Raw genomic sequence first — 14,273 nt, forward strand, 5'->3', positions numbered from 1 at the left:
TTTGCATTATTGAGGAACAATATTTGGAATTGTTTTTTCATTTTTTTACAATACTTTTCTTATAATTTGTAAATTGTATAAATTGCTTATTTCTTGACCAATTTCAATGTGGTTTAATTCAATGTCTTGAATTCATGTGGTTCTTTAATATGCTGTATCTAACCATGTATTTAGATTTAAGATTTTGGGCCCCATATTTAAATCGATCCAAGGGTCCAAATTTAAACTTTGAGTGATTTCATCAAATATTGAATTATTGGTGTTCTTTGATATGGCGAATCTAACCATGTTTTTAGATTTTTAAATTTTGGGGCCCTCTTTCAAATTGGTCCACATTGAGGCCCAAAGGGTCCAAAATTAAACTTTGTTTGATTTAAAAAAATATTGAATTCTTGGGGTTCTTTGATATGCTGAATCTAACGGTGTATTTAGTGTTTTGTCTCGGCTGCGACAAAAGTTGCATTATGCGAGACATAGGGATTACTATACGCCAGCAGTGGCATGAACTATTGGTATAAAGCTTTATATTTCAGAAGGAAGAAGTATGGATGCTTCATACTTTGTATGCAGATACCTTATGTTACGAAGTTTCCGTCTGTCATATGTCCATTGTCCTTGACCTCATTTTCATTGTTCAGCGACTGCTTGAAAAAAAATTATAAATTTTCATGCCCCCGCCATAGCGGAGGGGGCATTAAGTTTTACCCTTGTCCGTCCCGTCTGTCCTGTCTGTCGCATACCTCCCCAAAATTGCTTTCCGTTCACTAACTTTAGTTTGCCTCAACCAATTGTAATAAAATTTATACACAATGCTTATTACCACAAAACACAGATCAAGTTCGAAATTGGGTGGCATCACTTTTACCGTTCATGAGTTATGCCCCTTTATAAACATAAAAATTGCTGAATTTTACGTTTCTGTTCTCTAACTTTAGTTTGCCTCAACCAAATGTTATAAAACTTATGAACAATGCTTATTCCCACAAAACACAGATCAAATTCGAAATTGGGTGGCGTCACTTTTACCGTTCATGAGTTATGTCCCTTTATAAACATAAAAATTGCTGAATTTTTAGTTTCCGTTCTCTAACTTTAGTTTGCCTCAACCAAATGTTATGAAACTTATACACAATACTTATTACTAAAAAACGTTTGAAATTGAGTGGTGTTGCTTTTCCGGTCTTGAGGTATGCCCCTTTATAAATGGAAAAATTGCTATATCTGTCGTTTCCATTCTCTAACTTTAGTTTGCCTCAACCAAATGTTATGAAACTTATACACAATGCTTATAATCACAAAACGGTCTTAACTACTTGAATCCTGCATCTGTTTGTGGAAGTTGACTCATGCATATTTACAAGCGGGGGCATCTGTGACCCATAGACACATTCTCCATTTATTTGTCATGTTGAGTATTAGGATAACTATATTTGATATATGGGTTCCTTTCAATGTATACATGTCTGTCAGACAGGGTTCACCTGACCTCGACCTCATTTCATGGATCAGTGATCAAGGTTAAAGTTACATGATAAGGTCTGTTTCTCGGATACTATAAGCAGTAGTTCAACTATATGTGGTGTATGGAATGATTGTAAGGGGTACATGTCAGACTGGCAGGTTTCATCTGACCTTGACCTCATTTTCATGGTTCATTGGTCAATTTTAAGTTTTTGTGTTTTTGTCTGTTTTTCAATTACTATAAGCAATAGGTCAACTATATTTGCTGTATGGAAGGATTGTAAAGTGTACATGTCGGTCTTGCCGATATCATCTGACCTTGACCTCATTTTCATGGTTCATTGGTCAATTGTAAGTTTTTGTGTTTTAATCTGTTTTTTGAATACTAATGGCAATAGGTCAGCTATATTTAGTGTATAGAAAGATTGTAAGGTGTACATGTCTGTCTGGTAGGTATCGTCTGACCTTGACCTCATTTTCATGGTTCTTGGTCAATGTTAAGTTTTTCTGTTTTGAACTATTTTCAATTTCAATAAGCAATAGGTCAATTATAGTTGATGTATGGAATGAGTGTTAGTGAACATGCCTGTCTGGTAGGTACCATCTGACCTTGACCTCATTTTCATGGATCTTTTTTTGGATGTTAAATTTTTGGAAAGATTGGAATTGTTCTTGTTCTTGTTAGAGCTCTCATTTGTGCAATTCTTTCCTAAGGCACTGGCTTCTCAAACAGAAAGTAGACAGATTTGCAACTAAATCAGTAACTAAATCTATACACACTGACAGAGTTCCCAATTGTTCTCATGTCTGCGTACATATGCAGAAATGAACTGTAAAAAAATTTGTAACATCTTAATTAAGAGTATTTTTTCAAGAATAATAGTCTTTACTTTTTTTGATTTTTACTGGCTAGTTTTGTCTTTTTGATTTAGTAAGAGTATTAGATACAATATCAGTATAATTGACAACTGTCATGATCAAAGAACAATTAAACAGAGAATCTTTTAAAGGCATGTTTAAACATGCATTTATATACATTACAGTCCTATGATACTTCAAATTAAAAAAAAAGTTGAATATGTTTTACTTTAAACAAGTGTACGTGGACTTTTTTGTGAAAGGAAATCCTTTATCTTATTAAAATATTCAGAAATGTACTGCCAATGAATTATTTTCTTCCCTTACACTAATTCGCCGATATTTTTCCGTATGCAATGACCTTAACTACGAGACCTCTTGTTAGAACTTCAGCACCTGCACAGCGCAAGTGCAAGGGAAAAGCCGTATTAAAAGAATATAAACAAATGTCACTGGAAGGTAAATAGTAATTATTCATTCTTACAGACCAAATTGAATACTCCAAATCAATTAACAACTGTTAAGGTTATTTAATTAACAGATGGGAGCGCATGAAAAATATAAATGTTTTTTATCTGGCTCTATCAATTCACTTATTTACCACATGCTCTACGACTCTGGGTTAATTGTTTATCAATAGTTAATTGTCCCCCGTGCAACGCATTGTTGTACAATTCTTTCTAGATTTTTATGAAACTTTTATCTTAGGTTTATAACAGCAATGTCTTGGACGAGTTTCGAAAATCAGTGCCGATCAATTATTTTTAAAAGAGTTATGCCCCTTGGAAACAGTAATTATATGTAAAATAACATTGTTAGTGCTCTCGTGTGTACAATTCTTGCCAGAATTTCATGAAACTTTTATCATAGGTTTATATCAGCAATGTCTTTGAAGAGTTCGAAATCAGTGCCGATCAATTATTTTTAAAAGAGTTATGCCTCTTGGAAACAGTAATACTATGTAAAATAACATTGTTAGTGCTCTCGTGTGTACAATCCTTGCCAGAATTTTATGAAACTTATATCATAGGTTTATATCAGCAAAGTCTTTGAAGAGTTTGAAAATCAGTGCCGATCAATTATTTTTAAAAGAATTATGCCCCTTTGAAATATTGATTATATGGAAAATTGCATTGTTAGTGCTTTCATGTGTACAATTCTTGCCAGATTTTTATGTTATTTATGTTATAGGTTTATATCATCAATGTCTCGATAACATTAAAAAATAAGTGCCGATCAATTATTTTTAAAAAAGTTATGCCCCTTGGAAATATTGATTATATGGAAAATTGCATTGTTAGCGCTTTCATGTGTACAATTCTTGCCAGAATTTTATGAAATTTATATCAGAAATGTCTTTGACACTTTCAAAAATAAGTGATGATCAAATATTTTTAACAAGTTATGCCCCTTGGAAATATTAATTATAACGTAAATCGCATTGCATTTGCTCTGTAGCCTTCATTTCTCTAAGATATTTAAAAAAGGTTTTAAAGAACAACAAATAAAAAGGTTTTTTTAGTTATTGCCCTTGTAACTTGGATAGATAAAATATGTGCAACACGGGAGACATTGGAACTCTGTTCTTTTATTAGCTTGTGATCAACAATCACTGAATGAAATATTATTTGTTGATAGTACATCATAAATTCGTAATAAATTTAAAATACGTGCATAGAGGACTGAGTTTAGTATATATGCATGCATTGGTTCAATAATATCCTGAACATTAAAATTACAAGAAACTTGTTTCATATGACTTTAAACAGCAAAATAATCTTTGATGCAAGGTCTACACAAAACATTCCAGGTGAGCTCATAGGAGCCTCTTGTTTGTTTAATCAAATTCTTCTTCAGTTTTTAACTCCGATCCTTGAAACTACACAGATAGGTTGCACACATATTGAAGTTGTGTACGTGTCTTTATGAAATTGTTAGATGAATTTTTTCCCAATTTTCCATACTTGCAACTAAGTCATTCTTAAGCAAAATTTTCATAAGATGGTACCAAATTTTGTTTTCAACCAAGATCTTTTGACCTACAAACCTTTTTAGTTTGTGCACTTTTCATTAAGGAGCTGTTTAAAGATTTTTTTCACATTTTCCCATTGTATATTTCCATATATTCAAATGTTCATTATAAACCATGCTCCATAGTTTATGACACATTCTGTGCAAACTGGTTTAAAGCAATTTTTACAAGTTGTGCACTAGCTGAAGCATATATGGATCATTTTACTTGAAACTTTACACTGTTGTTTTGACTGCTGAAAGTTTTGATATTTTGACATTTTAGATTTTCTTTTCCAAAGTTGTGTAACTTTAACCATTGAAGTTTATTAGTACCCTTATACCCAAAAGGAATTTTCTGCAGTGCCTTTTATGCATACTTCTTACTGAATGCCTTCTACAATATTTGATTTTATTCTTGCAACAATTTCAGTATGCAGATGATGTGCTCCTTTTGCAGATGTTTTAATATGTACTGGGGTTCAAGAGGGATGGAAACGATTAATTATGTCATTTATCCAAGCATTGGGTTTGAAAGACTTTGTGTTAGCATCTTAATGCATCTCATGCAAAGCTCTGATTCCTTCTCCGGATTTTCAAACATTTTGGCCTCAAGCATTACTGAAGAAACATTAATTGTCGTAATGCACATCTGGTGCAGTAAAATTGGTACAGTTTATGTTATTTTAAAACACATTTTTAGCTCACCTGGCCCAGAGGGCCAAGCGAACCTTTCTCATCACTAATTGGCGTCTTTCGTCGTCGTCGTTAACTTTTTACATTTTGAACTTCTTCTAGAGAACCACTGAATGGAATGAAACCAAACATGGCATGAATGTTCCTTTTGAGGTTACTGACCAAGTGTTGTTACTTTGAAGCCGATCCATCATCCAAGATGGCCGCCAGCTGGGGACTTCGTTTAGCATAGGACCCTATGGACAATACATACAAATGTCTTCTTTTAGAGAACCACTGAATGGAATGAAACCAAACATGGCATGAATGTTCCTTATTAGGTGCTGACCAAGTGTTGTAACTTTGAAGCCGATCCATCATCCAAGATGGCCACCAGAAAGGGACTTAGTTTAACATAGGACCCTACAGGAAATACATACAGATGTCTTCTTTTAGAGAACCACTAAATGTAATGAAATAAAACATGGCATGAATGTTCCTTATGAGGTACTGACCAAGTGTTGTAACTTTGTAGGCGATCAATCATCAAAGATGGCCGCCAGCAGGGACTTAGTTTAACATAGGACCCTATGGGAAATACATACAAATGTTTTCTTTTAGAGAACCACTGAATGGAATGAAACCAAACATGGCATGAATGTTCCTAATTGGTGGCTGACCAAGTGTTGTTACTTTTTAGCCAATCAATTATCCAAGATGGCTGCCAGCGGGGAACTTAGTTTAACAAAGGACCCTATGTGAAATACATACAAAAGTCTTCTTTTGAAGAACCACTGAATGGAATGAAACCAAACATGACATGAATGTTCCTAATGAGATGCTGACCAAGTGTTGTTACTTTGTAGCAAATCCATCAACCAAGATGGCTGCCAACGGGGGACTTAGTTTAACAAAGGACTCTATGGGAAATATATACAAATGTCCTCTTCTAGAAAACCGCTCAATGGATTGAAACCAAACATGGTATGAATGTTTCTTTTGAGGTGCTGACCAAGTGTTGTTACTTTGTTACTGATTTGTCATCCAAGATGGCTGCCAGCACTGGGAGTAAGTTTAACATAGGACCCTATGGGAAATACATACAAATGTTTTCTTCTACAGAACCACTGAATAGAATGAAACCAAACATGGCATGAATGTTCCTAATGAGGTGCTGACCAAGTGTTGTTACTTTGTAGCGGAACCATCATCCAAGATGGCCGCCAGCAGGGGACTTAGTTTAACATAAGACCCTATGGGAAATACATACAAATGCTTCTTCTAGAGGAGCTTTGAATGGAATGAAACCAAACATGGCATAAATGTTCCTTATGATGTGCTGGTGAAGACCTTAATACATGTATCTTTATAGATTGAGATATACTGTAAACTGCAAAAATATCAAGAAAAGAAGATCTACACATAAGTCAACATGAGCAAAATTGTCAATTGACATCTTGTTAGAGTTATTGTCCTTATAAAGTCATTTTCTACAATTTCAATGAATTTATTGGTAATTTCTGTAAACTTTACAAAAGTCTGCTGCTTTTGATTAAATAACAGGGCCAATATTAAACCAAATTTGGCCTCAATCATTATTAGGGTATCTGTTATGATTTCAATCTATTTTTACATGATTTCCAAAAGGCTCTTGAGAGCCTCTAGTCATTTGTTATAAATGAGAGCTATGTATGGTTAGAAACAAATTCAAACATTTGAAAATCAATGCTTAAATTATTAACTATTTTAGAGCCTTGAATTGATAAAGTCAACAATAAAACAACAGTCTTTAGGTGATGGTGGAACTTCAACAGCTGTGTCTAATGAAGAACAGGTGAGCATGCATTACTTTTATTAAATCTTTGTAGTGGTTTACTTGAAACATATTTCAATAATATTTGTCTTGGGTTGCTGTCTGTCATGATTGTTTTACCTTTATTGTTGTTAAATAAATTAAAACAAGGAAATATTGGAATCTGGAATAATTTTGAATTTTGGAAAATTGATATGAAATGTATGATGAAAACTAACCCACCTAAATAGGATTAGCCATGCGGGCATGGCTAAAGTTTAGTTTACTTTCACTAATATTTCAGTATTAACTAGCTAACCTCCTTTGCCATGCATGCATGGCTAACCCTATTTAGTTGGTTTAGGTTTCATCATACATATGTTATCAATTTAAGGTGTTGGTTTTTTGTCTCACTTGCGATGAGGATGGCATAAATTATTTATAGAGAGCTTCAACCCGAAATAAGTTAACAGATGTATTGATATTCATTCGCATAAGGTTGATTTTCATCGGACGAAGCTCATATACTATCATAAGAGAAAGTTTGTTCTGGCTTTCAGTTGAATTGTAGATCTCCCAAATGACATACAGTTGATAAACCATGTATCTAAAAATTTTCTTTGAAGACTTACTTTTAAATTCTTACCTTTTCTTTCTGCCTTATTTCTCTGTGATTTCATATGTACACTTTTTGTTTGTATCCTATGACTATAAACTATTTGTTACATTTCAGAAACTAGATTTATGTCGGAGATTGTACAGTTTAATATTTCAGCTCATACTGCTGTTTGAGAATTATGTAAAGGTGATGGATATATTTAGGTCTTTGGAAGGCTCACCACAGGTAATATTAGATAGATTGGACTTATTGATAAATTTTTGGTATAGAAAACTCAATCATAGGAATACTTCATACCACAAATTGTAAGAACTTCTACTGTCTCTAAGTATTTATTATATTAAGAAATAAACCTGCTCTGAACCCTTATAACTATTTGTTAAAAGATACCTAGGAGGCTGTCAGGTTTGTACAGTCTGTGCTCACATTTTTAACATTTTTTTCCATTTTAATGATAAATTGAGTTAACCTGTATGAAATATTCCACACAGAATGTACACATAATATAGTAGGAATATTGCAATGAATTCCTACCAGAAAAGAGTGATATTCTAGTCAGACAGTAGTAGGAATCCACACGGAAAATAGCCGAAATATTTAAATTAGCAGGAATTTCTTAGTAGGAATATTGTATATATGGAATATATTCATTTAAAAAAAGTTGACTTTTGAAATGTATGAGGAAGCTGTGATATATCCAAACATATATGTAGATGGGTAAAAATGTTGATTCTAAGTTGAAATTAAAAATTATGAAAAATTAATAAGTAAAATTATGCACTATTGTTGAATTAACTGAATACTAAATATATTGGCAAACAGATAAAAAATTTCATCTTAAAAGTATAAAATTTCCCTTCAATCTACATGAGCCATATTTTCTCCTATTTCAATATTGTAGTTGTTTAACCCTTGCAGCATATTGTGTTCCAACACAACTTTTCATTCTTCTACCCTTCAACTTTTGAATTTGTGAACTGGAACTTGTTTGCATTTAACACAGCAAAATTTGTGTCATTAGCAAACAAGAATCAAGTTTAAGATAATTAAAAAGATTCCATGTAGAAAGATTTTCTAGTAGGGATAAATTAATTCTGGTAGGAATCTTGTAGTAGGAAAATGAATAATCTTATCATATTTTCTGTCCAAATTCCCACTTAAGATTTTCAAAACAGAAAAAAATCCATACAGACTTTTAAAATTCCAGCTAGATGGTAGGATTTTGCAAGTGGAGAAAATAAAAAATCCAGTCAGAATTTTGTTCATTTTCCATGTCCACCTACTTTCTATATATAATCTTTGATTCTAGGTGGATTCCTACTACATTCCTACTAGTGTCTAGGTGGAATCCTACTACTTATTTCGTATGGGAGATTCTTTTGTTGCAGTTAACATTTAGATACAGTCAGTGGTTAAAGTTTTCTTTATTCAGATTAATTTTTTGACTGATTGTATCACATGTGTTTGAAAAGGTAACTTAGAGTTGTATATGATCAAAATGTCCATCCTGATGATTTTCACGAAAGTGCCCCCAGTTGCTAAACTAAATTTATTACTTTAATTAAAAATCACAATCACATGAACAGATACATCCATCAAATAAGTATAACAACCAATATCTTTAAGGATGTACACCTCTGAGGAGCCAAAAATTTCTAGAATTAAACTTTTTTTCTTAACCTGATTTTTGGGTTTATAAGACTGTACAAAAATAATTGGTGAAGAAAAAATCATATGGTGGTGCACTTCTTTTTTTGCTACGGCCCTTTGAAAGTACCCAATTTTGATGATTTTCCCATTTTTCATCAATTTTTACCCATTTTTGGGCTTGTATCGTGAAAAAAATCACAGTTCCACAATTAAACTTTTTTTCATACTTTCAATAAAGATGAATTGGACCAATCTGAATAAATTTAATCTAAAAAAACTATAGGTAGGTGTTAATATAAGAAAGTTTTATCATATTTTGATGCTTTTTCGTGTCAAATTTACCATGCTGTCAATTTTGTCAATTTGGGATTTTTCTCTGTTTTAAGAACAGAATGCATATTATTTCAACTTCTTTGTTATAAATGATTGAAAAAAATACATATCTAAGAAATTTGAAAAGAAAAAAGTGATATGGGATGTATATGTTTCTGGTAAAATCATTTCTTGTACCCCTCACCCATTTCTCAAAATTTTGGTTAAAAAGACTGACTTGATTGATAATAAAATTTGAAAAATTTATTACTCAAAAACTGCTTATTGTAAATACACAATTTTTTCACAAAGTTAAGTTTGATTATGATATTTATTAAATTCATTGCTATTTTCCACTTGTATCACATGTTTGGGAAATAATTCCAGAACGAGATTTCAACGAGACTGAAACTTCAGAAGAATACATCTTTAATGCAATGGAAATATAAAACACATTTATATATGTTTGTTGTTTCATAAGCCAGATCACCATTGTAATTAATGGTCCTAGTAGTCAGATTGCCTACAAGTTATAATGAGTGGTCCTAGAAGTCTAATCTCCTACAAGTTGTAATTAGTGGTCCTAGTAGTCAGATTGCCTACAAGTTATAATGAGTGGTCCTAGAAGTCTAATCGCCTACAAGTTGTAATGAGTTGACCTAGAAGTCAGATCTCCTACAAGTTATAATTAGTGGTCCTATTAGTCAGATCGCCTACAAGTTGTAATTAGTGGTCCAAGTAGTCAGATCGCCTACAAGTAGTAATTAGTGGTCCTAGTAGTCAGATCGCCTACAAGTTATAATGAGTGGTCCTAGTAGTCAGATCGCCTACAAGCTATAATGAGTGGTCCTAGAAGTCTGATCGCCTATATGTTGTAATAAGTTGTCCTAATAGTCAGATGGCCTGCACGTTGTAATGAGTGGTCCTAGAAGTCTGATCGCCTACAAGTTGTAATAAGTGGTCCTAGAAGTCTGGTCGCTACAAGTTGTAATTAGTGGTCCTAGTAGTCAGATGGCCTACAAGTTACAATTAGTGGTCCTAGAAGTCAGATCGCCTACAAGTTGTAATGAGAAGTCCTAGTAGTCAGATCGCCTACAAGTAGTAATTAGTGGTCCTAGTAGTCAGATCGCCTACAAGTTATAATGAGTGGTCCTAGAAGTCAGATCGCCTACAAGTTGTAATGAGAAGTCCTAGTAGTCAGATTGCCTACAAGTTATAATGAGTGGCCCTAGTAGTCAGATCGCCTACAAGTTATAATGAGAAGTCCTAGTAGTCAGATTGCCTACAAGTTGTAATTAGTGGTCCTAGTAGTCAGATCGCCTACAAGTTATAATGAGTGGTCCTAGAAGTCAGATCGCCTACAAGTTGTAATTAGTGGCCCTAGTAGTCAGATTGCCTACAAGTTATAATGAGTGGTCCTAGAAGTCTGATCGCCTACAAGTTGTAATAAGTGGTCGTAGTGGTCAGAATGCCTACAAGTTATAATGAGTGGTCCTAGAAGTCTGATCGCCTACAAGTTGTAATTAGTGGTCCTAGTAGTCAGATCGCCTACATGTTGTAATAAGAAGTCCTAGTAGTCAGATTGCCTACAAGTTGTAATTAGTGGTCCTAGTAGTCAGATCGCCTACAAGTTATAATGAGTGGTCCTAGAAGTCTGATCGCCTACAAGTTGTAATTAGTGGTCCTAGAAGTCTGATCGCCTACAAGTTGTAATTAGTGGTCCTAGAAGTCAGATTGCCTACAAGTTGTAATTAGTGGTCCTAGTAGTCAGATCGCCTACAAGTTGAAATTAGTGGTCCTAGTAGTCAGATCGCCTACAAGTTGTAATTAGTGGTCCTAGTAGTCAGATCGCCTACAAATTATAATGAGTGGTCCTAGTAGTCAGATCGCCTACAAGTTGTAATTAGTGGTCCTAGTAGTCAGATCGCCTGCAATTTGTAAATAGTGGTCCTAGTAGTCACATTACCTACAAGTTATGATAAGTGGTCCTAGTAGTCTTTCAAACTTTTCAGTGTTGCCTTCATAAGTGGTCCAAGTTGTCTTTCAAATGGAACCTATTTGTCTTTTGTCTAAATTTATTTAAGATTGATCTGAGTTGTCAGACTTGTCATGTATTCACTGTACAGGTGCAATGACCTCTTGTAAGGTTCATTTTAAGGGTTAGGATCATTTTTTGGTTTTACTTGAAAGTATCAACAATTATGTCTGATATTTTTTCATTTCAATGAGAATGAGAAAATCCAGAAGAAGTAGAAGGCAAAGGTTCCTTTATTAAACAGGAATTAGAACAGAGGACAGGGTATTCTTTATTGTATATTTGATAGATTTTTAGCCTACTTACTGTTGAGGGATCTGTTTACACAGTTTTGTTTTTCTCTCACAGTTTTTTTTTTTTTTTCACAATATGACAATAAAGTATTTGTATTGTATTAATATCAAATAAAAAAAAATCCTAAGAGCTACTTAGCTGTTTAATTCATCGTAATGGGGCAATATTAGACAGGAACAAACTGGCATCAAATTGATCTTGAGCCAAAAACATAAGGTGTTATCACTCTCTTCACTAAGTTCAGAATTCAAAGAATAACTGTGTGTATGTAATTTTACTGCAAAAGTATTTTTTCCAAGTAATTTTTAATTACTGAACATAAAACATAGCAAAGCAAAAATAATATTTTGTCAGATAAATACCGATTATGTCAATTCTGAAGATTTTGATAGAAACATTGTCATGATAAAGCTTGAGAAATATGAAAAAAAAAGTAGAAAATAATAAGATATTAAAAAATCTAAAAGAATTTTAGTGACTGCTTATACAAGGAAGTACTTCTTATTTAAATTTAAATAGAAAAAAATAATTATGAATAAGATGCTTAATCTTTCAGGTAGCAGATATTTCTTTACAGCTCTGTTCTCTCAAAGAACAATTGAATCATGCATTAGAGGAGTTGGAGAACGGACAAGTATCACCTATTAATATTGATTCATCAAAACCAGTCACAAAACAAGAGGCTGTGAAGAATTTATTGGAGTATATCTCAGGACAGCAATATGTGAAGGCTGTGCAATTAGTAAGAGCATTCAGGTATGTCTTAAACTGCCATTAAAAATGACAGGAGCTGTATCTTACTGCATACCAAAGTAATACATCTATATTAAAAATAAGAATGAAATACAGAAGTAATTTTAAGACTGAAATAATGTAAGAATATAAAAAGCCACTCTCTCATCCCTCCTGTTCAAAATTCAAATCTTTTTTTGCTTTTTGAAAATACCAACTTCAAAATTCGTCAGTCTCAATTTTTGTCTTGCCTCAATGAATTTGCAGAGGCATTACTAAGGCAAGAAACTTCATTGGAGTCCTTGGCAGAGTCAACAATTTGTTAAAGTTTGTGATTAGGTCAGTTTAAAGTCATATGAAACGAGTTTCATGTAATTTTAATGTTATCGAAATTACTGATCCAATGCATGCATATATACTAAACTTAGTCCTGTATGCTCGTTTTTATGCCCCAGCTGTAGCGGAGGGGGCATTAAGTTTTACCCTTTTCCGTTTGTACGTACATATGTCTGTACATCCCAAAGTTGTTTTCCATTCTCTAACTTTAGTTTGCCTCAACCAAATGTTATGAAACTTATACACAATGCTTATTACCACAAAACACAGTTCAAGTAAGAATTTTGGTGGCGTCACTTTAACTGTTCTAGAGTTATGTCCCTTTACAAATGGAAAAATTGCTGAATTTTTCGTTTCCGTTCTCTTAACTTAAATTTGCCTCAACCAAATGTTATGAAACTTATACAAAATGCTTATTACCACAAAACTCAGATCAAGTAAGAATTTGGGTAGGGTCACTTTTACCGTTCTTGAGTTATGTCCCTTTAAAACGTTATATGCAAGCTGGGGCATTATCTGTGTCCCAGGGACACATTCCCCATTTATTTTTTAGCAGAAACTAGTAGATATTGTTAAAGAGAGAAACTTTGATCAGCAAGACAAATCAATCAAATGATTGAAACCTTCAGTTGATTCTTTAAAATGGAAAAATTGCTGAATTTTTCTTTTCCGTTCTTTTAACTTAAATTTGCCTCAACAAAATGTTATGAAACTTATACACAATACTCATTACTACAAAACTCAGATTAATAACAAATTTGGGTAGCGTCACTTTTACCGTTCTTCAGTTATGTCCCTTAATAACTTTATATGATATGCAAGCGGGGGCATCATCTGTGTCCCATGGACACATTCCCCATTTATATTAAAAGAGTTATGCCCCTTGGAAATATTGATTATATAGAAAATTGCATTGTTAGCACTCTCATGTGTACTATTCTTGCCAGATTTTTATGAAATTTGTATTATAGGTTTATATCATCAATGTCTCAGACGAATTTGATAATTCGTGCCGATCAATTATTTTTAAAAGAGAAAAATATTGATTATATGGAAAATTGCATTGTTAGGGCTCTCATGTGTACAATTCTTGCCAGAATTTTATGAAACTTATATCATGGGTTTATATCAACAATGTCTTTGACTCTTTCATATATAAGTACTGATCAAATATTTTTAACGAGTTATGCTCCTTGGAAAAATTAATTATAATGGAAATCGTATTGCATTTACTCTGAAGCCTTCATTTCTCTAAGATATTTATAAATTGCTTTTTTAGTTATTGCTCTTGGATAGATAAAATATGTGCAATGCAGGGGACATTGGACATTGGAACTCTGTTCTTTTATAATATATTTATTATAAATTTATGAAATATCGTTTATATATAGACAAAATATCATACAGAAAATTGTCCTTCTATGGATATTAATTCATAGATGGATAAAATATGATAATAGATATTCATGAGTCTGATGGGAGACTATTTCACAGGACAA

At 33.0% G+C, this 14,273-nt stretch overlaps 1 protein-coding gene across 2 annotated transcripts in view; it reads left to right on the plus strand.

Annotated features, from left to right (window-relative positions):
- LOC127716465 (protein furry homolog) overlaps positions 1–14,273 on the plus strand; it is a 631,222-nt gene that overhangs the window by 611,891 nt on the left and 5,058 nt on the right. For both annotated transcript variants that reach the window (XM_052222678.1, XM_052222679.1), the window contains 3 exons: positions 6,755–6,838; positions 7,530–7,640; positions 12,263–12,462. In XM_052222678.1, the coding sequence (XP_052078638.1) occupies positions 6,755–6,838; positions 7,530–7,640; positions 12,263–12,462 (395 nt within the window). The remainder of the gene's footprint in view (positions 1–6,754; positions 6,839–7,529; positions 7,641–12,262; positions 12,463–14,273) is intronic.

This window comes from Mytilus californianus, unplaced genomic scaffold, assembly GCF_021869535.1.
Source record: "Mytilus californianus isolate M0D057914Y unplaced genomic scaffold, xbMytCali1.0.p SCAF_9, whole genome shotgun sequence".
NCBI lineage: Eukaryota > Metazoa > Mollusca > Bivalvia > Mytilida > Mytilidae > Mytilus > Mytilus californianus.